The sequence below is a fragment of the Solea solea genome, chromosome 19, assembly GCF_958295425.1.
Source record: "Solea solea chromosome 19, fSolSol10.1, whole genome shotgun sequence".
In the NCBI taxonomy this organism is placed as follows: Eukaryota; Metazoa; Chordata; class Actinopteri; order Pleuronectiformes; family Soleidae; genus Solea; species Solea solea.
Genome location: NC_081152.1, coordinates 9,189,382 through 9,215,005, shown reverse-complemented (window position 1 = coordinate 9,215,005; position 25,624 = coordinate 9,189,382). Strand labels below are relative to the sequence as shown.

Here is a 25,624-nt window from a genome sequence, read left to right as displayed (position 1 = left end):
CCATGTGACCCATTTTCCACACCAATTTTCTGGTTATGCAAGTCGTTTTTTTTTTGTTTTTTTTTTTTTTTCCGGCGTGACGGTTTGACAACATCATTCCAGGAATTAAATCAGTGTCCTCTGTCGATAATGGAGAGACAAACAAGTGAACGGTAACAGGGAGGTGACAGATCTACCAAAGAAGTGGGATAACTATATAACGCCTCACGGATGTCGACAAAGATCACATTATTATGGTCTAAATTTACATTTGCCATAATAATTTCCCTGCAGTGGGAACAGGTATATTTTGGATATGACTCCTCCTGTGCATCTACACTTGAAATACCATTATTTTTTCATGCTTTATGTGAGTTATGAGTTAATATTACTGGGCACCGTGACACGTACGTTTTTCAGTCACAATCTGAACAGTTTAAGGAAAAAGAAATCCTTTCTTGACGGGAATTGGGTGAGAAGATTGTTACCATTTCTATGTCATGTCTTAAAGTTGGAGCTGGAGCCGGGGCGTGAGTAGCTTTCCACATAAAGAGCGGGGCTATTGGGACAGAGCAAGTCTGTCACTGTTTACCAGCACCACTGAATATAGCTCTAACATACAGATATATAATAACCACAACTGTTTTTTCTTTAGTTTTTTTAATTAGAAGAAGCTTTCCTACTCCTGACTCCACTATGTCACGTTAGCCTAATCAGCTCTCAGCATTGGCTCCATAGAAAACTAACAATACAATAACACCCAACATTATATATTTATATCACATAGGAGAAAAAAGGCAGACAGATACAAGTGAGGGGGAGAAAAAAAATACAGGGTAGGAAGACAAATGTTTCTGCAAATGCAACAGAGGGGGAGGAGAGAGTATTGTAGCTTGCGGTTATGCCAAGACTGCAGATTAGTGACCATGTGAGTGCAGGAAGGATTTGACTGGATTGCACAGGGTGACCTGTGCTGCGGGTTAGTGTAAGTAACTGCAAGATGGACCGTTCCTACTGCGAGGAGACACACTTCACGATGCCCCAAAGCAACAATACTGAGGTGGAAACAAGAACACTGGCACCACACAACCGGAAATATAACAACAAATGTGCAGCACAGTAAAGTGGGCATATTATAATCCCTCATATGATCCACAGTGGAGCGACAGCGCATTACACTATGTGTACATACCACTCACTATGTTGGCCTCTAAATCATGGCTACACCTGATATGCTTAAAAGGCTAATGCGTACTGTTGTGTTACCATAGAGACGTTGTTATGGTGCGTGCGACAACAACTGCTGTAGCCCGGCTGTTGTCATGACAGATGCGTGAAGGCTGCATCACTACACAACGTTCAATCTTGGGGAATTGAAAGTATAACGACCAAGAATGCCTCACTAGTTACTAATGAATTAATGTGCGCGACGCATAATTACAGGACATTTTCCATAAAGTGCATCACCCGCTCTGAATAACAATTGATGGAAAGTAACCAGGAATTTTAAAAAAAAGAAAAAGACAATAGAATATTTAATCTAAAATGTGAGCGTTGACTTTAATTAAGATGATAATCTATTTACTCATTACCATTTTGAACTAAAAGTATTTGCAGGAATCACCAGCGTTTCCGTTAGCCTCGCCTCACACACAGCAACCACCAACAGCCACGGTGAACCAAAATAGCAGATTAGCCTAATCTTCCCTCTTATCACTGCAGCCCCCTCCCAAGACTATATCTGTCATCTGTCTGCTTACTGTATTGTGCACACCACGCAGAGAGAAACTTGTGTTCACTGGGGGATATCCCCACGGGGATGGACAGTAGATCAAAGCTGCTTTCCCCGACTGTTTCCGACTCAAAACTCCAGGGGGTTAATAAAAATCAAGAAGAAGAAGAAAAAAAAACATGTTGCTGAATGTCAAAACATGAAATCATCCTAAAAACAAAACTATGCTGAGAAGAACTCACAATTTGCTGTGGGTCTGCTCAAACTGCTGTAGCACATGCTCAGGAACGGAAGAGGGAAGCGGTCTGAGGGCACTGTGTGCGTGGCTCAGTGTACATTTCATTACTCAAACTCAATCAATTCCGTACAAAGGAAAAGAAAGGACATTATATAGCATAGAAACCGTCCCTTCTTGTTGTCTCCATCTCTGCCTCCCATGTCAATTTGCCTTTCCGTCTCACTGTCGTCACTGTGCGGACATACGTCTGTTTACATCAAATAAAGGGTTGATCTGAGAGGCGGACTGACCGTGACAGTACAAAGAGAGAGGGAGAGAGACATAGAGATACTCCCAGCAGAAGAGTGCACATCATTTTTACAGTCAGTGTGATGCACGGTGACTTAGATGCAGTATATGGATGAACCTACAGGAAATCCAAGAAACATGATCCTATTGTAACTTTTTAAAATCACATGCAAATTCAAATCTACACAACTGACTCAACTAGCACAAAGCACTGACTGGACTGATATTAAATTATCATGAAACATGTAGAGTACATCGGACTGATAACTTCATATTTCAGTTCCAAAGATATTAATCCTTACAATTTATTAATAATTGTTTCTTCCTAGGTTTGACTTATCTAGATTTGTCAGTGAATCCAAATACTGTATTCTCACAAGCTTAAAATAAGGCCGGTGTCTTTTGGACCCTGTTAGAGGTGAATGCATGAATTGATAGATTCATCAGGAAAAAAAAGCAATTAAAGGATGTAATAGAGAGATTAAAACAATATCATGGCAGAAAACTAACCACCCTGAATATCAGAGAAAGTGATAACAGATGGCCATAAATTTCCATAAATGTATATTTAGTGTTTTACCATAGTGTGTGGACTAGTAACGCGAGTGCAGAGCTTAATCACCATCACATTCAATGCCTTTAAGGCATTAAATATGGCCTTTAGCTAATACTGTAGCTAATGTGCCTTTAAAAAGATGATTATGTATTGTTTGCTTGGGATGTGTGTGCGATATGAGACAGCACAACACCATTTCGCTCTAACTCACTGGCATTTACCAGTGAAAACACTGCACGTACATGCTCCATGTGCAAGTTACCATTGCACTTAAATGCCTCATCATACTCCGACAGTGAACATGAAACAGGTTATCTGTGATGTCTGGCAGCCAGCTGCTTTTTAAATTCTTTGAGGAGGCTGTCACGTCTGTGTGCAGATGCTCAGATAATGATGCTCCCTTGGTTCGATGTAGCTTTCATCTTCTCTGGGTGTGCGTCTGCAAGCAGTTGTTTTGGCAGCCACATTTCAGCGGTGTCACCATTGACACAACAGAAAGGAAATATGAATCCATGAAATCCATTTGGTTTCCGAACAACACAGGCTATTACAGTACTTGTGTGGTGTTAGTTTGCCATGTAACACCACTTTTTTTTTTCCCTTCCAACAGCCTCACAATTAACTCTGTAGTTAGGCCAAATAGTCCAACACATAACACATTTCTACTGCAGTTAACAAGACCAACTAGCAACAGAAGGAGCAAATTGTAAATTGGCATGGAAACATTTGTTAAATTTGGGGGGGGGGGGGGGGGTAGAAAACTCCTCCAAGGGCAGTGGAGTCTGGGATTTAAGAAATTCATTCAAGACACATTATGTTCATCGTCAGAGAGCCATGTCTTCAGAAAGAGGACGTGAAAACAGACAGCATGAGAGGGAAGAAGAGTGCTGCCCTTAATTTTTGTCTGCTTGATATAAATGGACTTGAGGAGTCCATTAGGGCTTGTTGTGTGTGTGTGACTGAAATAAAGAGAAATGGACAAACAAAACGGTCCACCACAGAAAGGAAAGTGTCTGGGTTTGATAATCATGACACTGTGCGACAGGCGTGTCACAGGAGATTCACACATACAGACACGTGACCAAACTCTTAAAACCCCGCAGGACGCATTTCCTCCTCCACACGACACAGCAAAGAATCTGCTTCCTCCCCAAGAGCCTGCACGCACATGCTATATGCACAACAGTGAAAGAAGTGGGATTACCAATCGGGATCATGCCAATGGCAATCGAAATTTCACAATACAATGTTTGGTCCTCTAACATAAGTCCTGAATCAATGCTTTAGCCAGCTTTCACGTCATAAAGCCAAAGAAAAAAAAGAAAAAAAAGATGCATGGTTTGTTTTTGCAACAAAGCACAAACTTCATTATGAAGCCTGATGAAAACTGTGTGAAGAGGCGGAGCAGTGACTCCCTGCTTCTGCAGCCAACAGGCAGCAAATTCTTGCTTCTACATTAATGACAAATGCACTTTGTTTTGGATCGATATCAAATTAAAGTGCAGCCATATTTGGTCATTAACTGCTTGTATAGCATTTGCTTAACAACTCCAAATTGCTGGTCAAACATTTAAAGGCATATTTACAAACTATTAGTGTTGGAAGTGTAATACAAAAAGAGAACCAACCACTTGAGAAGCTTGATATGCAGAGAGGATAATGGAGGCTCTGATATGACTGAACATCACATGCTCTGCTGATCAGGATCATTGTGGTGAAGATCAAGTTGCTGCATTTTCACATTCTCTTCAGTCATGGACTCAAATGCCGGGACATTCAGTGCATCCTCTGCACCTCTTTGAAGGGGCACTCGCAGGCCTGATGCCACTCTTTGATGAATGTTTGTCTCTGAGCACAGAAAATAACCCCCGCTTTCTCAGTGTCCTCAACATACCTTTAGGTGAAGTCAGATCTTTCAAAGCTATGGAAAGCAGTGCCTTATGTGTCCTATATGTTCTTGTTGGGACATTAAGCAGCTGCACATCCCAGACTGTGAGTGTCTCATGCAGCAGCGACACAGAATCTGGGCTAACTCACACCTGCTCCAAAAGTACCAAGCAGCCCTACATTGCCTCACGGGGGACACAGAGTTTTTCCCTACAAGCAACTTTAATGATCATATGATTACGGTTTGTGTACTTGTGTTTGTGTCCCGCTTGAAAATTTTAATTTGGCTTCAAACGCTCGGTTTGTCTTTGCTGCAATGATGCCACATACATTACAGAAGGATGAACACTGGCCTGTGAAAACAGAGATGGCTTGGAGCACTTGTCATAAGAGGCTTCCATATGTGCAACCTCACAGCTACAGGATATAAAATATCCAAACACACACTGTAGATATGACACAGTCCCTCAACATCCCTCGGCATCACACATCACATCCAATCATGTGCAGCAACAGTAAACAGTTGTTTACAGCCACAGGCCGAAGGCGCTGCTGAAATCCAGCTCTTTCACAGAAGAGATTCCCGCAGCCAGTTCCATTTCTGCTACACTCTGTATACTGTGTGTGTGTGTGTGTGTGTGTGTGTGTGTGTGTGTGTGTGTGTGTGTGTGTGTGTGTGTGTGTGTGTGTGTGTGTGTGTGTGTGTGTCTCCTACAACCAAATGTCATTTGAGAGGACATGGTAATGAGGCCAGGCTCCTTTTAATTATCCTCCTCTAAATGTCATTTGCTGTGCTGTGTGATAAATGGATTGTACACATTCTTTACAGCTCGTCTTTGTTCAGATGAGCTCTGATAAATTTAAAAAGGAGGAGACCCTGGTTCATCTGTGCCAAAATACTTTGTCCACACTTCGTTTAGCATCATTTTACCAGGTGTGATTACAGGAAGAAGCATAAGCCGACATAATAGAAAAGGAGTCCGGGAACGGAACAGGAACCACACTCATGTTGCTGCTGTCCACACAGATACGCGGAGACAAACAGCAACCTGTCTGTCTCTTTCAACCTGCTTGTCTCCCTTTCAGCACGACTCATGACTCAGCACACCTTCTCAGTGTGTCTGATTTATGCACCTGTGTCTCTGTTTGAGACGGGGTGGGGAGGTGGGGGGTTGGTCTCAAGGCACCAAACACTGCCCATCCCTGAGAGAGACGATCAAACTACCGTGAGCAGTGACTTCATCTCAACATCTTTGAGCCGTCTGTTGACTGACAGAACTTAAATCATTTATCCGGCACAAATGGTTTACTTTGCTTTTTAAATTTAAGAAATTGCTTACAAAAAATTATAAAATGATAACTGATATTATTCTGGATATTATACAGCCAAAAAAACAACAAATCATTTCATAATTGCACTGAATTCAACACGAGCATTTGCAATGAATCAGTGTAGACAAACACTTAAACATCCCCTCAGTCAGTCTGCAGAAACGCTTTGCCTAAAGATGGAAGAGTAAAAAAAAAAAAAAATAATCGCCTATCGCACAAAAGCGTGGGTTATTTTAGTGGAGGCCACATTTAGCCAGTGTAACACACTTAGTCTCCTCTACTGTTCCCACCGGGGAACTAGATACCGAGGTCAGTTGGCTCACATTTTCCCCCTTTCAGATCAATTTACCGAGCGAGCTGTGAACCAAGCGTGCACCTTAGCTTAAGACGACAGATCCCTACAGACACTCTAATTAAACGGATCACTTGCATCATGCCAAGCTCTCCCCTGCAGCAGACACTACCTGTTTACTGTAAATACAGCAAGCTGTAAAAAACAAAACTAAACACATAATAATCCTTGTACAAAACAAAGTAACACAAACATGAGCAGGCAGATGTTTTTAGTGGTAAATGAAGGGACCGATCTGATCGTGAGAAGTGACTCAATGTGCCCCTTACGACGGGTTTTTCACAGATACAGGTTGTACTTTTGCACGACAGCTCGTGATTCTGATGCCGGAGTCGTGTGCAGGAGCTGGAATAGCTGCGTCACGCACACTCAGTTGGTTTTTTTTTCTATGAAATATGAAAGTAAACATCCCCTGATGTGTCCGTGTCTCACCAACACAGTTCCGTTGCTGTGTAGCCCTCATGCTTACATGGTTTCATAAATGAAATGTCAAAATGTGGTAGTTAGGCATTAATTAAAATGTACAAAAGCAGCATCATGGAAATGAACAATAATTAGGTCCCAGCAGATGCCTTACACGGCACTCGCTGATGACTCTGCAGACTCGGAAAATACGATATGTTTGAGTAGTCAAGGAAATCTGATGTCTGCATTCATCTCCAAACAATTACTAAGAATATTAAGACATCATTATTATTATAAGTATTATACCTTACATAGACTTTATCATAGTAAGACAATTAATGTTAGTTTTCTTTGACTACACATACATATATACGTCATGTTGGTAAACAAAATAAGCTCAACCTGAGCCCTGGTGCTCGAGTTGGGATGTGGCGTGCGGCCTGGTGGCTGTGATGAGCCAGATGTGGCACTGGGAGCTGTGGGGATTCTCTGCATCGGGGTGAAAATGTTAACTCCTTCTCTGCTCCTGGATTTATTGTTATCATCATTTAAAGCTACAGTGCTAAACATGTGGTGACTTCACCGAGTATTGTGTATACAGCAGTAGCAAAGTGTTTATCCTGTCTGAACTGCTGAACGACCAGGGTTTTTTCAGCAGTATAATTACCTTCTACACTTGAACTTGGAAAATTCGAAATTTCTTGCCCGTCTAGGGTAAATTTTAGGGTAATTTTCTCAAAGATGTATCAGTAAAAAGTTAAAAAAGAAACACATATGCCCTAACCCTGTAACTCTAACTTGCTGCTGATTGCTCCAAAGGCATGAAGTCACTTTCTGTGATGTAGCCTGACCTCCGCTGATTGGCTGAGTGAGGTCATGTGATTTTCCAACCTCACTGGACATCGCTTCCTGTGTGCAGTGCAGTTTCCTTCCTTAATGATTCCCACTGGGTCTTTATTAGTGGTAGGAATCTCTCCGAGTGGGAGAAATGTTGCTCATATTGTAAACATCATACATACTGTATGTGCTGCAACTCTGGTTAATTCTTAAATAAATCCAGTAACATTGTAAAGTCACTCAATAAAACAGAAACACTGAGCAGAAAAGGGGAAAATGGAGAAGATGATAATTGACTGTGCTCAGTATCAGAAAAGGTAAATGAGCTAGAAGAATACTTAACCCAAGACAGTAGATCCATTTGTCCTCTGTCCACATAAAGACACTAACTTGAGGTTCTACACGTCTTTGCACACCATATGAGCAATGTCAATGAGAATGACCTCAGATTTTTTAGTATAAACATAATCGGGAACAATAAGAAAATATAATCACTGATGTGTAAACACGACGCACAACCCTCCCATTCGGTCGTGGGAGTGTATTTACTGCTCGGCCTGACCTTCACACTCAATATGCTGCAATTACACGTTGCAATAATTATGTGTGAGCAAACAGATGAATACATTATCGAAGGAGCACCTGGAGAACCGTGCGTAAAGCAGGAAAGTAGCACTTATAAATAAATAAAAACATGTGGAAAAACCTCATGAAAAATCTATTTGGTGCATTCCCGGCAGTAATGGAAACGGTTCTCGTTCTGTATACATTTCATTAAACATTTATCTTCTTTTGGGTACGGCAAGAATGAAAACCTATCTCATCTATGAATGAGTATCGACAAAAAACTAAATGACGGTAGCTTCTAGGGTTGGGAATCTGCGGAGACACGGCGATACGATATTATCGGGAGTATTCGCGAAATCATATACTGCGATATACTCACACAACAGCTCCGAGAGTGAGCACTTGGCACCATCTAGTGGACTTAAACAATAGATTTTGTGCATGCTAATACACAAATAGTTTAATGTTTATTTGTAATATCAGTAAATAAAAAGGAATTATATGCTTAAAAAAAAGCAATATATCGTCACAGAAAATATCGCAATATTACACTGTATTGAATTCCCCTAACCCGTGGTAGATTCTGTCTATCCACTAATTGGAGAAAGACTTTTTACTGTACAGATGGAGAAAGCGAAAAGGGGGCGGGGGGGTGGGGGGGGATCACAACAAGCTGAGGGATGAATTACTGAAGACGCTGACTGCATAACTATCTCCAGGCTGATGCAGTCATGGTTCACTGCTTCAGACCCCTGATAATTGCTGAACACTGCATTTGTCCTTCCCCGAAAGCTCACATCCTGCATTCTACACCTAACAAGTCACGACAGTCCCTTTTCTTTCCCCTCACGTCTCTTGTGGACGTGTCTGATTTGCCGTTACGTTTTTTCCAGAGTGTCTATTTGGTTACGTGGTTACATTGAGGTGTTTTTTCCAATCTGTACTGTATGTTTGCGGAGATTAGGGACAAAAGCATCTCGACACAAAAGCGGTGCAAAGGGAGGAGAGGACACGTTGTGACTGAGAGACACAGTGTGAGGGGAAGACGGTGGGAGAACTTGGGGGGGGGGGGAAGATGGGTGCTTTATAGGCAGAGAGGGGAATAGAGAAAAGGAGTAATAACGGAGCGTAAGAGGGATGGAGGCAGAGTGCAGGGCTGTGAGCATTATGACACATCCCTATATACTGCACCGCCTCCCCTGAATGTTCACTGCAGATTTTCATTAACCTTGCAGCACTGTCTATTTGTGTTTCTAACCCGGTCCATACCATCTCACCCTCCCACCGTACACAGCTGAGTAAACTATACAGCACGGCAGGATAACACACTGCCTTATCTGAATTTCATAATTTTTTTATTAGTTCTACGGATTTTCCAAATTAAAAAAAGTTCTCAATCTTGCACAAGAATATACAGCAGCTAATATTTGAATGGCGTGTGTTGTCTGTAACGTGATGTATGTTCATGCTCCATCACGTTACAAATGTATGACACCAAGTGTTGAACTAAGGCTTGAGCTTTGTTTTCCGACGTGTCATCAAACCACAGCGCTCTGCACTCTGAGGTACGAGCCCTGACAACAGCACAATTTACCTCGGCCGGTGTAACAAGCAGCATGGATAACAACAACAACAGCAGCAGCAGCAGCAAGGTTGCAGGATGGACGCAGGGGGGGGAGCATTATGGCAAGGACATTCAAGAGGAGTACGAGGTGAGGTCATTACAAATGACACGGTTATGATGCCCCCCCCCCCCCCAGCATTATCATTCAAAGCAGTCTACATTTCCAGGTCAAATGTGATGCGAGTGCTTTGGGCCACGACATGTTTACTGCATCCATGTGCTGAAATGGTTTTGAAAGTGATATACTGTGGAGGAGCGCAATCTTCAGATCGCTCGGTCGCACTGAAATTGTGACCAGGGGGAAGGAGAACACGAGAGCTCGGTTAAATAGTCCGAGTCTGGGAGTGCAATGAATCGATGGAGAGTGATAATGTCTCGCTCTCTGTCATGTCCAGTGCGGTGTAACCTTGTGAATATTTGCACAAAATCCACCAGGAACCATGCAGAAAAAAACACACCGGCAAAATCATTCAGGAAAAATCAATTAAAACTCAATATATATGTATCTGTGCGATACATTAATTAATCCCTGAGTTGAATAGTAAATTACATCCTAAATCCATATATAGGCATTCACCACAGGTTTGAGTTAGGATTGTGAATTCATTTCATCCATCAACGGCCTGAGACTGACAATACCTCGTTATCTGCAGATAAGCCATCTTACCGAAGCCTGACTGACGGCACCTAGCACTTCTATACAAGCACAGTTACTGTACATGTGTGCATTAACCTTTCAAGGTTGTTACCATGCTGCTCTGAGAAAAAGGCACCAAGCCGGAGTCAGAGCCACAAATACATTGACCTCATACGCTGCACACTGCAACTCTCTCTGAGTCATGTTCCTGCGCGCTGCTTTTAAATAAATAAATAAATAAATATCTTATCCTTTTTCTGTGTACACGGAAAAGCAGAGAGTATACATATACGCACCTCCTCCCACTGATGTATGTATCTGATGAGCCGGGACAGTCTCAACAGACGCAGAAGACTGAGGATCTTTGTGAAGCGAACGATTCGCAGGGCACGGGCTGTTTTATACACCTCTGAGTCAAAGCCTTTCTCCACTATTAAAAAGATATAATCCACTGGAATAGAGGAGAGGAAGTCCACAGCGAACCAGCTCTTCAGGTAATTCATCTTGATGACCTTTGGGTCCAGGATGATCTCGGAGCTCTCCTCGTTGACAATCCCCGTCCTGAAGTTCATGACCAGGTCCACCAGGAAGATTGTGTCCGAGGCTACGTTGAAGACCAGCCAGGTGGTGGTGGTCTGCTCTGAGAAGAAGGTTATTCCCACAGGAATGATGATTAAATTCCCCATCATCATGATGAGCATTATCAAGTCCCAGTAGAACCTGCAGAGCGACACACAAAGCGATCATGAGAAAGATACAGGCAGTAAAAATAGTCCGAAAAATGACATTATGCATAATGGTTATATTACGGGGGAAATAATGGCCAGGTAAATTTGGTCGCAAAGGTTAATCATCTTAATAAATTGAATTTTATTCTCTGAAACCAACACCAATAATCAGTCATGAGCAGCCAATAATCTTCAAGACTGTGCTCAAAACACATGCTCGGGTTGTGATTAAAACTCTTCTCCTTGCTCAGCATGTTGCCCTCTGTTGTCCCATATTTTGTGATGAACAGATCCACAAATGATTCATGAGCACCCTACTCTTTTCTCAACAAGAAAATAATCTTGGGCCCCCATAAAGGCAGACCATCCGTGAATGAAGACAGATGCTTTCAGGAATCCTATCTCATGCTCAAAACTATGCATCCCCTACTGCCTGCCTGCCTGTCCACCGTGCTGTGCAGCCGCTGCTGCTGCTGTTTAAGGTGGGAATGAACTGGCAGGCTGCCTGACCGTCCTGTAATGGACTGAGTAAATGAAGCAGGGACCTTGGCTTTACAAATATACACAGATCATGTGTCCAATAATTGTCTTTACGTCAACTAAGCAGCTGGTATAAGCATTGAACCCAGGCCCATGGAGTGAACTCCACATAAAGAAGAGACTTGACTTCTTTGACTGAGACATGAAAGCGGAGATACACTTTGGCTTTTTGGTGTTTCTTGTCTCCACGATGACAACATACTGTATTTATGCAACAGCAACCAATACTGGCGATACAGTCATCATCATTTCAGTTACTGAAAGCATGTTATTGTTCATATTTAAAATGTCGAATAGGCCTCTGTAGTGGGGGAGATCTGTGTCACATTCGAGATGCAAAGATGAGGACTGTTCACATCAGAGGGGAAACCAGAACAAAGATAAAAGATGAGAAAAGATATTTTAAGGAATAATTTGATTTTTATGACTGAAAACTGTGTAATAACTAACAAACACTGACAATAATGTATCAAGTTAGCTGTTACGCTGTATTGAAACCATTTTGGAAACAAATTGGCTAGAAAAAACAAGACAAGGGGGCACTCAAAACCTATTTTTTTGATGTATTAATTTGTTTTCAGCTGTGTCTTTTCTTTCACTTGAAATTTTGATTATTTTATAGTTTGATTGTTATTTGCTCTGTTTTGTAAACTTACAAATTCAATAAATACATGTATACAAAGAGAACAACCTTATTATCTGTTGCATTGCTGTGTTTCAATTAATGAACATGGTGGATGTTTTCCCCCCCTTCATATCTGAGATAATCACAAGCTCTGTATTTAAAATGAGAGCCCACGGACTGCCTACACTTTTATTTCTACTTCTCTCTCGACATTCTGTAGGTAGGTGGTATACTCTTCATGACCTTCGAAGACACCCACTTATCTAATGAATAAAACATGTTACTCGTCTTGGATTAGAAATCATGCAGCAACGAGACCTCAAAATATTCAGCTCTTTTTATTTTTCTACAGACTTAAAAATGCCTGATAAAAAAAAAAATGAAGAGCAGCAGTTCAGATATCTGAAGGCCTGGAGACATTCTTAAACTGTGAAGGCACAACGAAGACAAATACCAGCCGAGAGTGTGTCTCTCTGCAGTCACAGCTCGAACACTGTATCCAGCTCTTACTGCATTATTGCATTAGGCTCTCGCTCCAACAGAACACACTCAACCCCAGTTAAACCAGTAAGTGAGTAAAGTGAACACTTCCATGCGAGCGGCGAACTCACTCCAACTTGACTCCGTGGTTTGACAGCTATACGGCAGCACACATTCAGTCCTGGATTCCCACATTCACCTCGTGAGTCTGCGGCTATGTTCAGATTACCAGACTTGAAGTGACTCATATCCAATTATTTTCCAGTGACGTGACTAAAATGGAATATTTTTCAAGGCTGTCTTTCCAAGAAATCCAAACATGAACTATGGTCAGATTTGAATTGAATCCAATTCTGAATTGCCCCTGTGGTGTGATGTGGGGATCTATAAATGTACACTTGTGCTGCTTACATACCGAGCTGTCTCATAAATGACGTTTTCTGTTATTAAAACAAGCATTTGTGCACTAAACTGGCTGCACTCACACAGCAACATCAATGTGCTACAGTTGAGTTCAAGCGATGCTGATTAAGTGCATCATTTCCACACGTCCTCCCTCTCTCTGTTTTTCCCTAGTATGTCAGCGTTTGGATCTTGTGCTATACTCCGTCACATCTGTTTTACAGTACGTACAAAACAGACCGAGGCGACAGCAACATTTCACGAGTAGAAGTGAGAGAGCTGCAGCCAGGTGTCAGTGCGACTCAAAACACAAAAGGAGCAGAAAGCACAAAGTTGTTTCTGTTTTCGCAGACGAACAGAGGTGCACTGGAGCTTTGAAACATTCAAAGTTTCTCCCATAAAACAAACAGTAAACCGTTTTTCTAAAATGAATATTTATGAATTATATTGCCATTTTATCTATCTTTATAGCATGATTAATGACCTTTAGAGCTTGCCAAAAAAAAAACAAATTGCCCCCAGTTTTCTGCATAGCACACTCAGAATTTAAATGTCAAGAAAAATGATGTTGCCCCACAAATGAGCAGATGTGACTTTATGGCACCAAAACAGATGCCTCATCTTTAAATATAATGGTGTTCAGCACAGTCTGAACGAAAAACAAAACGGGTCTTTTCAAAAGCCTCTTAGCATAACCAGACATGTATGAGGCCATGCATGAGGCCCCTCTAAAAATCTATGAATAATGAATATTACTAACCTGCCATTAATCTTTAAACAAGTCATTGTGTACAAAGAATATGTTGCATATTGTGTTTCATACTCCTACTCACAAAGCAATATAAAGCCTGTGTGGACAGTGCAGTCATACATGGACTATACTTGTGCAAAGCTTAAATAAAACAGCCTTGTGTTTTCCCCCCTCTTCCTCAATTTCCTCACATACCAAATGTTGAATTCAATCATGTAGTGTTTGTATGGAAGATTGTCATTGCTACTTAAGAAAAGAAGTGAAAAAAAAACAATTAAGTTGTGAAGTCAAGCCCCACAGCATAAAAAACAGATTACTTTTTAAACTACAGGACAAGGAGACCTGCCAAGCAAAGTGTACCCCAGCACCTTCATCATTTATGTACCAGCATGACGGATAGCTCGGAGCAGTGGTATATAACCTCACAGTGGAGCGGGGACGCAGTCTCATTATCTGACATACAAGGGTGTTGTCTTCACTCCGGTCAGAGGAAAAGGACCTTCTCTGAAAAACCTCCCCGTTGGGAAGTGTCATTAGACGGGAACATTTGAGGCATTCTCCTATACCTGAGTAAGCTGCTTTCTAATACGGCAGAAATAGAAATAAAGCGGGTCGGTCTCCTTGAGCGGAGATGAAATGACAGAATCCCCTTTATGATGACCCACTTCTCTTATTTCACATAGTCGCATATAAAGACGACAAACTGTACTGTATGTGTGTCATTATTTCTAATTATGGAGCACTTCACTTTTCTGTTAAATGTCCCCTTCTCAAAATAAAGGCTCTGTATGAATCATATGCAGAGCAGATTATCCGTATCTAAATGACAGAATAATGAATTGAAGCTAAATACTAATGCAAAATATCATTGGGTCCCAATCAGAGGGTAAAGAGTAAAGTTGGGGATACAATTACAGTGAAAACACTTAAATATGTGGAGCACTAATCATATTTAAAAAGCTAATATACTGAATATGAGAAGGATTTGTGACTTATTGTTTGGTCTTGACCTTTGTATACAGCCTGATTGTTTCCTTATTTTTTTGATTAAATGTGTGAATGTTATCCGTTAAGTCTGATCGCCTCGAATAGATTACAAAATCTAAACGGTCCTGTTTGAACATTTGTTTGCGTTTGAGCTCATAAATATACTTATAAAAAAAACCATCTTCTTTTAACATGTCGAAAATAAATTGATGAATCACTTGGTTAAAGTGATAATTAATAACTTTAAATACAACGTGCGTCACGCCATATCCTTTGGCCATCTTTTGGGGGGGAGGGGTCAATCTCTTTACATAATCATTTCCAGAGTCTGCTAAGCTCATTGACTGTTGTATTGTTCCACTAATCCTCGCCTACAATCACTGTACATCTGTGTGTGCACATGGGCATGTGCATATGCCACTGTTTTTGTTTTGGTGCATGCTTTTAAGACATCTCTTATGTGTAATCATAATGGAAGTGCAGGGGGCAAAATAAAAAACAGAAAGCCATACCAAACGTAAGCAAATACCCTCGTCGTCAGCAAACGTATCCAATATTTGTGCTTAGTATATTACAGAGCACATAAGACAAAAATTAAAACTAAAATTGACATTTGCCACCACGTATGCCAAGGTTGACAGTCATCTTTGTGACTGTGAAAATGATAAAACACTGATGTTTAAAAAAAGGATAAATTAACCTTCCATTGTACAGTGCTATGAAAGATTTAAGTTTTAAAAAAAAGCTAAAAAGCTAAATAATGTATCTTCTGTTGTTATCGTGGCCCCATTCTGATTTGATTTAATGAAGCTATGGTGAGTTAAAGTAAGGAAAGTGAGGGCGGCTGCAATTCTGCACCCTTTTTCTTTGCTGTTAGGAACTTAAAACTCTTGTTTTATCTATTGAAAATGAACCATGGTAGATGAATGTGTCATTATCGGCCATAGATGTCTCATATGGTTCATCATTAGGTTGTGAAGGTGAACCTTTTAAAGCTCAAAGTATTTGGGCAGGTGTCAAGTAATGTAGATGCAAATTAAATACAAATATAAAAGGGAAAATAAACATTTTTGTGTTGCTTATATTTATGCAAACAGATGTTTACTATGTTACTGACAACACTATACAACTGAAATGCAGACAAAAGTCCTTGTTCAAGTAGTATTTTCCCTTTTGTTCTGTTTAGTTTGTTTTCTTTCTCTTAGTAGAATGACCTTGCACCTTCTTTTTTTTGTGACATCTTTTTGTTGCTTTGTCACATTACCTGTCTATGTTCTGTTTGGAATTTTGTGTTGGATTATACAAACTAAACTGGTGAATAGTAAAGCAAACATGCTCTGCAGGCTCCAGCAGCAGCAGCAGTGAAAGCAGAGGGAACAGAGTGCAGCATAATACTCGGGCCTGCTCTGACTTCAGGACCATGGACAGTTCCATGTGAAAGGCACAGGGAACAACGTGCCCTGGCACGTTTCATGCTCCAGTGGAAAATCCTGGGATGATTGTCACCATCGTGCCGCTGTGCCAGGGGACACTGGTGCCCAGAGTGGGACAGACGAGATGCTTAATTGGTGAAGTGGTGAACTGTAAACACGCGACTTGTGGGGAACCGGTCCTTGCCTGCACCTGATCTCATCTGTTTACCATTTTAAACGCATTTTTTCTTTTTTCTTTTTTTTTTTTTTAAAAAACTCATCTCTATACTTTTCACTTCACAGCCTCTCCCTTAGTGGGACAACACACTTAAGGCGTATTCAGCTAAAACAGAAAGAAACAGCACTATTCACTATGAGAGAAGGGAGCGGAGCGTGGCATGATCTTTCTGCTGCTCCTTCTGAAACAAACACATTCCATCACATTTCCCGAAAGCACACATCACTCATACACAGACAGCCGCAACTCCGGGGTGATGTCAAAGATCCGAGTGAACGAATACATTCAAAACACCGCCATTTTTCCCCTCTTAACTCGCTTCCTTCCTGATTTTACCGCATTTATTGCTGCACACAAGGCCCCTTTCTTTGCTCTGCCTCTTCTCACCGCCGCCTACAATGAAAGGTTTACAAGCCCCTGATGGTGCAGTGGCATTGTCACGTTGTGTCCAGGTACTGTCGCCCCATACACGAGCGCAATATGTCGCAATGAGGACCTGCATGGCACTGCGCGTGTGCGTGTGTGTTAGTGTGTGTGGCAGAGTGTGCTGCTGCTGTAGCTGTGGGAGAAGCGCATGGATGGATGGAGACTGCGTGTTTTCACATAATGACATTCACCGTCCTGCTCCCAAGGACAATCGCATCCTCTCACACCTTTGAAGCCTTAAATGAATTCCGCTCTGTTATAATACAAAATGCCGCAATGAGACACACATACATACACACATACACACAGACATAGAGAGAGACTGTGAGTGAAGCGCGCAGCCTGCGGAAGCACAATTGCCTGAATACAGAGGTAGATAATGCGCTTTGGGGCAGGCTGTGCGTGTGCAGATGACAGAGCACTATGTGTGAAAGTGTATGTAGAGCCTAAGGTGACGGGAGGGTGGATATAACAGGGAGGAGGGGGTGAGTGAGCGGCAGTCTTTTTTTTTTTTTTTTTTTCCAACCCTTACCTAAAATCGCTATATGGATGAATGATCCAGTATCCGGCCGTTTGCACCCTCTCTTGCTCTTTCTCCACGGCTTTCTGACTGCCGAACATACGCAAGGAGAACTTATTGACTCCGGGCTGCATCATGGCCCCGAATTGCCTCTGCATAAACCCATGTTGCCTGGCCGCCCCCTCCAGATCGTCAAAGCCGACCATGGCCTCTTCCCGCTCCCCCTTGAAGCCCACGGAGTTGCTGTGCTCCTTCATGTTCTGGCTCCCCGTGTTATTCTTCTGTATGGAGTCTTGCCGCTGAAAAACATTATTCCCATCCGCCTTCTCCTCCTTGCCAGAGAACGAATTCGACTTGTCTTCCATGGTGTCTTCTTAGTTGTCCCGGTTTGATTTTTTTTCTCTGAGACAAAAGCGTTCCGTCTCTCCTGCTCGGGAGGGCTGCGCGCAAAACTCGAGAGGACCCGCCGTGAGCTCTCCCCTTTCTTGTTTGGTGTCCTTCAAACTGTTCGGCTCCTCCGCCTTCACCGCTAGTGCTGCAAACTGAGACAGAGAACCCGCTGGATTAGGTTTCTTGGGTTACCGCCATCTACCGACGGCCCCGGCTCCTGGCGCTCCAAAGCCTCCCTCTGCCTAACTGTGGAGTCTCACTTCGCACGGCACTGCGGTTTAACTGGCACATGCTCCTGCACCTTATTTACATAATGTGGCTCATGATACCCCCTCCCCTCCGTCTGCCCCCCCCCCCCTGTCATCACTTTCACACATGACAGTTTGGAGCCAGATTTGCAGAAGCAGAGCGAATTTAACTCAATGAAGTTAATGAAGACATGTTTTTTTTTACATGCACCATGTGAGCTTCCTGTGGGACGGCTGGCAGCAGCTCTGCCTCACTGCCAAGGAGTGATAGATAGAAGACAACATGGTGAAATAGATTGTGATCATACCCTGTGCCACAGAGAATTCATGCACAAAAAGTAGTGGAACATATTGTGGATATCACACCTTTTCAATGTGTTGCAGACATGGTCCAACACTTAGGTGCGAAGGTATGATTGTTTTTAGTCGTGAGCTGCAGGAACATAGTCTTGAATAGATGTTCAACATCTATTTACCTCAAAACTGTTGGTTCTGACCACACAAAGATCCACCCATGTCTTATTGTCCTTCATACAGGAAGATAATATACAAAAATGTTAATGAGATGGTTATTGGTATCGGTCTGATCCTGGATCAGATATCGGGCAGATAAAAATGACAAAAAAAACCTATGTATCGCATGCCTCCCTATGCACAGACTGTAAAAATGTAAATAAAAATCAGCAGAAGCATTTTAGCTGAGTCATGACTTTGGGCTGTTTATTTCCTCTTTTTGGCAGAATAATATTTGTTGGAGCTTCACAGTTCATAAATGGTCGAAAATGACTGTTTCGGACAAATATCTGTATCCGTAGATAACTGAGTGTGTGACATCAGCATCGGACACAGAAAAATGGTATCGTCCCATCAATTATTCTAAATCAAGTGGGACATAGGCTCGATTTCTTCGATTCCATTATCTTTGAAGCCAGACATAAGACCAAACATGATGCCAAGGATGCATTTGTACAAAAACAGTGGTGAACTTGACTTAAAATGACCTAACTTGAAATTGCTCGGTGAAGTCTTCTTGACTGTTAACATATTAACATGACTGTACAGCAAATGATCACTAGTTACACAATTTAAGCTGCAATAAAACAATATGTATTGTCATGTTGAGTTTACAGTAAGTGAAAATTTGGTTTTTAAAAATTCATTTTAAGTCTAAATGAATTATATCTGTAGGATGTCTCATCTTATAAAAGGTGAAAATAAGTCGTCAGCTAAAGACAAAATAGAAAAGAAATGACAGTTTATCAACACAACAGCGATGGAGAAATACAGTTCCTATGAAGAATCATAGCAACACACATGATGATTTGGCATCTTCAACATCAACAACTTTAACACCAATATTAGTCATTTTAAAACCCTATATCTAGCTGACCTTAACGCAATGATTCAAAATGCTGTTGATGCTATTTTACATTTTAACATTCTTTATGAAAAAGTGACACAGAAGCTTTCACCAGTGCAATATGTTGGTAGGTTTGTGTTTGAAGTGAGTGGGTGTCTTTAGAAGTCAAACGTGCCAGATTGGAATCGTTCTTTTTGTATTATATTAATGAGTACATGCAGTTGAATGAAGAACTGAATCTGAAGCACATAACTGTCAGACTGCAGAAATACTCTCAGCTCATGTTTGCTCTGTCGTAGCTTCACTGCAGTAAACCCCTCTGCTGTGGACGCGCAGCACAGACATCACTGCAAAGACTATTCTCTTTTCTCAGGGCTTCTGCTGAGGAAATCCACTGCTGCCACCTCTGTGTCCCTGCACTCCAGCATATTGTGGCATATCCTGCTATTACAAAAATATGTATCAAAAATTCGCCTTGATTATACACAGTATGTTTGTATTTATATATCATAATTTTTGCAAGTGACTTGATTTAAGTAGATCGACACATATTAGTTACTTTTTCCAATTGTCATTGTTTGAATATGCTGCGGATTAAAAGACACAATAGGATACTGATATGGTCAATTTACTTGTAGATAAATCAAAAAATGACATAAAGTCATATCTTCTTCCACTTCCCATAGAACCATTTTGATTAAAAGCTGCTCAGAGAGCAGCAGGGACGCTGTGACTCGTCTCACGTTGTGACATCACACACCCACGATGACCCCAAACCCACAGCTGGCCTCTGTAACTCGCTAGACAGGACATTAATACCAGAGACATTTTGCATGATTGAAATTGGATTATTATGTAATGATCCAAATGTTATTCTAATTAAAACAGACGTTCCTTGATTTTTTTTTTTGGTGCCTTTTCTCCCTCAGCTGGGTTTGCGTTGGCTTGGATTAGTTGGCATGCCAACTGTTTTCCCGACAAAAGTGCTTGTGTAACTTCAATTACCCAGTTAATGACAGGGAGGGGTTCTGAGAAAAATGTTGCGTAAGATTTATGGCTTAAAGTAATAATGATATTAAGTCCCATATGACCAACTCACGTGTCAGGGAATGAATACAAAGAATAAATGAGAACGTGTTTGATAAAGGACGATGGATTCGAGTGCAGGTAAAGCTTTATTTTAGTTTGATTAATTCTCATTAGTGGTCCCATTTGTTATCACACAGTTGACACTTCAGAATAACCCTTAAGTGTGAAGTGTTAAGGAGTGTCTGGGTGTCATGACTTGCTTAAAATAACACCTTAAAAAAAACGAACAAAAATTCTGCAAACGACTGGGCTGTTTAATCTCATACGCGCTGTATATTTCCATTAAACAGTTGAATATACCGTATAAGCTGATTGCAATGAGACTTAATCCTGCTTTACAATACACTACAGAATATCCTGAAAATAAATGTCGGGCCAAATCTCCTACTTCCTGCTCGGTAAAGTGTGTTCCAGATTCTTCTGATGGTCTCATTGGCTCTGCTGATATTGCGCCGGGTCTCTAAGATTACATCCAGTCATCTCTGCTTACAGTCAATACCTCATCAGGACATGAAACATTACATATCCCTGCACTGCCAGCCATTTCTAACGCCACAAATAGCCTCCGCCAGCTACAGGATGGCAGCATCATGTTACAGTGCCGCCCCCCCCCCCCTTTTCATTTTCTGCAAGTCATCCAATGTATAGCTTATCATACGGCGCGGCGTCATTTTTGGTCAGAACATTTTAACGCAGTGTTTACAGTAAAATGTAAATGAATACATTGGAACAAATCACCCGTTCTACCCACAGATTGAGATGAATTACCCATCAGATCACAGAATAAGTGGTGGAAGTAAACATTTCCTCTCTTGTAAATCAATCTATGCATTGTCACTAAAACCTCTGAGAGCTCAATGAAATAAACAAGGCTCGTCATGACTACTAATTCATTTGTCTTCATTGGACTCTTGTCCCATCCCTGACAATTTTAATTAAACTGCGATTGTGGCCAGGAAGACGGTAGTGTTGTAACAGGATTGCAGGCTTTGGTCTGTCTCCAGCAGAGACTAATGTGGTATCATGGACTGCAGGGATGATGCTGAGGCACTGGGCAGGGAACAGCTGAGGTCAAGGTTTACTTAATCAGCAAACTGTCTGAACCAGCGGGAGCACGAGGAAGCGCAATCCAAAAGATTATCATCACAAGATGATAGGACGTTTGTTTGGATCAAAATAAATAAGAAGCAACATGATTTTGGAACGCACCAAAGCACAGCATTGCGACATTCAGCAGTAAAAACATGCAGCACTGAAGGAAAAAAACTTACATGTGTTGTAGAAAAGAAGGCAGTCAGGTAAGAATCACACAGGCAAAAAAAAGGCAGGGCCAAAAAACAAAAAAGTGCCAAAAACATGGTTGGAAATACAGAGACAACTCACAGGGAAGTGAGAGAAACATGTGCTAAACACACAGGCTAAGTAACTCAGGTGAATCACATTAGGGTGGGGCCAACAATCAGAGGCGGGGAAAAAAGAGACAAAGACAGGAAGTAAATGAAAGAATTCACAGGAAGTCACAGAAGCCAGTCAACGTAAACAAATCCAAAGTATAAGCAAGTGAGGAAAAGCTTCTTCATTTGTGAAGTGCATGTTGCAGCCACATAGAGGGATTACATTTTTTTTTTTCATCAAGTAATTAAACGGGTTATACATTAGCGGGGTTAACATGACAGTTGGCTTTACTATATCATAATTAGAGGCGCACACAGCTGAGCTCTTAGTGCTGACAGATTAGCAGCGACAGCTGCATTTAACCTTTAAGCTTATATCCATGAATCCTGCTGCATATCAGCGGCACACGTAAAGAAAGAGGGTTTTACGCTCCCCTCACAGCAGACGGGTCTGCGTGATACTCGTTCTCTATACGCATTTAACATTGACTGTATTATTGAATTATCGGATTACTATTTTCACAGGTCATTATTAATGTGGAGTATCAAAACATCTCAAAGATGTTCAATCTTGTGCAGAAAACTATTTGCGTGAAGTTAAGTCTTTCTTTGAACGGGTACATGCAGACGTTACATTACAGGTAGGAAAACCCTGTAGTGAGTTCATGTTGGTGAACATTTAAAGACAATCATACATGCTCTGACAATATTGCAAAGCCGTAGTTCCTTTCATTTGCGATACTGATTTGTTTTAACCAGAGACTCTGGCTAATATGATGTATCCAGTGTGGATCATTTTATGTCTTCAGAAAACATCCACCATGGGGTTGAGAGCCTTCAGCTGCTTGACTCTGTGTATCTGGAACTCTCTGCCACAGGACATAAAACCTTCCAATGATTTCCTCTCCATCAAATCCCACCTTTAACTCACACTTTAATCCTGGGACTGGAATTCCTTTTACATCTGTTACCCTTTATTATGTTTTACTATTTTGACTGCAATGTTTTCCTCCTCATTGATTTCTGTCTTGTCTTCTTGTACGGTGACCTTGAGTGACCTGATAGGCACAATTTCCTGTGCATCTCTAAATTACATTAAGTTAAATATAATAACTTACTATTATCACAACCTGACTTGTATATACTGCGACAAACTCACCCATTTTTAACGAATGTTTTACAGATTTTTACTAAATAATATTAAAGCAAACCAAAATGCATATTGAATATAACCAAACAAAAAAGGCCAGAGTCAACAACATGGTGCTGGAGGTCGGATGATGAAGGAGAATGAAGAGTGCGCCAGGTTCTTAGACACAGCGGAGAGACTGGCTCACATCTGTGCTGATAAACTCCACCCACAGGTACCTGCAAGACAAACAACAGGGAAACACGTACCAACACAGCAGGTCACTGTAGCCGTGCAGGTCAGTTAAAGCAACACAATGTAGGATTGAACGGCGCTATGTAACTTCTCTGGTCCACGACAAGAACTACAACATTCTACTTTACTTTTAGTTAGTTGTCTTTTCTATATTGTGCATTAGAAGTCCTGCTTCAGAGTTCACCAGTATATTGGCTTGTCAACAAATGCACGTAAAAAAACAGTAGGGGGAAACCAAGAGCAAAGTCCTACATTGTGTTGATTTAAAGGTAAACACACATGTGGCCCTGGGGACACATATGCTAAGACAGTGGGTCAGGTATTGATGCACCATTGACAGCCTTTCACTGCCTAATTCCAGATTTGTGGCATACACAGTGTCCACTTGCTAAGCGTAGTAATCCCAAAGGATTGGCAAGTATTTTTAGTAATGGATTTACTGACGTCTGTTGATCCCTTGATGGGTGGCGTCTTTTAGAACAGTCGGGGAGGAGGAGTGTGCCACCCCAGTTCTGCTGAGCAAAGTGTTTATCATTGTGCACATGTGTGTTTCAGGTTCAGTCACAGTGCTCTCAGTTATTGGTGGAATCTAATCCGGTTTCCGATCACATTTAAGAAAAGTAGCAATGTTTGTCTGCCATTTTGTTCTGAAACCCGACCACACAGTATTTCTTCATGTGGTCAGTTTGCTCTTATCGTCACGCCATGTCACCATCACTCCTGCTCCAGTTGTTTGCAGTAAGCTGATTTCCCAGGGCATGGTTTCTCAGCTGATGGATTGATGCCTTTTGTTTGCTGAAGGGAAATAAAAGAAGAACTTTGACTTGCACATCCAAGATACAGCTATACTGTAGCACTGTCCTGTTCCATAACACTGCCATCAACGCAGTTCTTTTCAAAGCAGATGTTTTGAAAGTGCTTCAGCTAATAACGCCCATGATTGCTCAGCTCGTACCATCACACTTTTCTGTTTCTGTCTCAGCAGGGAATAGATTGTTTCAGCCCTCTCTGAGTCTTTGGGAAAAACATTCATTTAGCAATCAGTACAGAACAAAAATAAAGCTTTTTTTTTTATCCTCACTTCCATCCTTCTCCCAGTGTAGGTTATGAGTGGAGACTATTTTCTCTAACTTTATACATTATGAATGAACTATTGATATGAAAACATGATTCTGGGAACTCACTCCTTAGCATTGCCTCTTACTTCCAATAACTGCTTTGAAGAAAGGTGTTTGTCTCTTCTCTCTGCAGCACCTGTCACGTCACCTCACACTGGAGGTGAGGCTTCTGTCTCTGTTTTGTGGAGACAGCTATAAACGGGGACTTCTGTTGTTTATAAATGTGTGTGTATGTGAACAGTATCATAAGTGGTCCAGCCTCGACAGGCAGCAGTGGCTGCAGTGTAATCTTACGAGGCAACAGCTCCATTCTGAGTTATATTTATAAAAGAAAGTGGTTTTTTTTGTGTGTTTTCACCAATAAACGGCTTCGACTTTTATTGCAAGAGTCTGGCAACATTGCCAAAGTCGTAGGTGTGGTTACAAGACCGGTGAGGACACTGTGTTGTCAGAACAGCACATCTCTCTCATCTCCTCTGTGACTCACAGCTTAGTCTCTGCTGGGCTGTGATGCATTCACTGACGCTCGTAAAATACACTCACTCGCTCTCCTCTCACAGCCACGTCCCCACCAATATTAGAGGCGGGACAATGAACGTATACTATTCACGTACACGCCCACATTTATAAACATAGAGCCAAGGTAGAGAAATACCAGAATGCCCACCCCTTTTTTGGAGGGTATGAACATAACAGGCGGTTCAGTTTTTAATCTTAATCTTATTTTAAATCTTATATTTTTCAATAAAAACGTTTGTCTGTCATGGAATGAGAAAGTTGAAACCCCAGAGTGGAGCGATGGCTGTATCTCATGGCTGACCGAGAGGAATCCAAATGTTAATTATGGCTCCAAAAACTCAAATCGCCTAAATTTTGAAAGCCAGAGATTTCAGAGGCTGTTGAGAAAATCCCATAGTAATCCACGGTGCTCTGAATTACTGAAGTGTGTGTGTGTGTGTGTGTGTATTTGGGGCAAAGAGCAAGACCCCGGAATTACTTTAGATGAATTCAGACCATTTTAGGGTAAGATAATGTGATGTGTTCCCGGTCAAAGGCTACAGGGGAGGAAATGAAGGGAAGGGTTTCTCTGCAAATGCG

The 25,624-nt window shown here is 41.5% G+C and overlaps 1 protein-coding gene across 1 annotated transcript in view; it reads right to left on the bottom strand.

Moving 5' to 3' along the window:
* The window catches only part of LOC131446171 (potassium/sodium hyperpolarization-activated cyclic nucleotide-gated channel 1), a 56,185-nt gene extending 37,975 nt beyond the window's left edge, over positions 1-18,210 (bottom strand). Inside the window, exons 1-2 of the mRNA XM_058617240.1 lie at positions 17,556-18,210; positions 10,731-11,154 (exon numbers count right to left, since the gene is read on the bottom strand). Of these exons, the coding sequence (XP_058473223.1) occupies positions 10,731-11,154; positions 17,556-17,908 (777 nt within the window). The 5' untranslated portion in view covers positions 17,909-18,210. The remainder of the gene's footprint in view (positions 1-10,730; positions 11,155-17,555) is intronic.
* Positions 18,211-25,624: the final 7,414 nt, after the last annotated feature.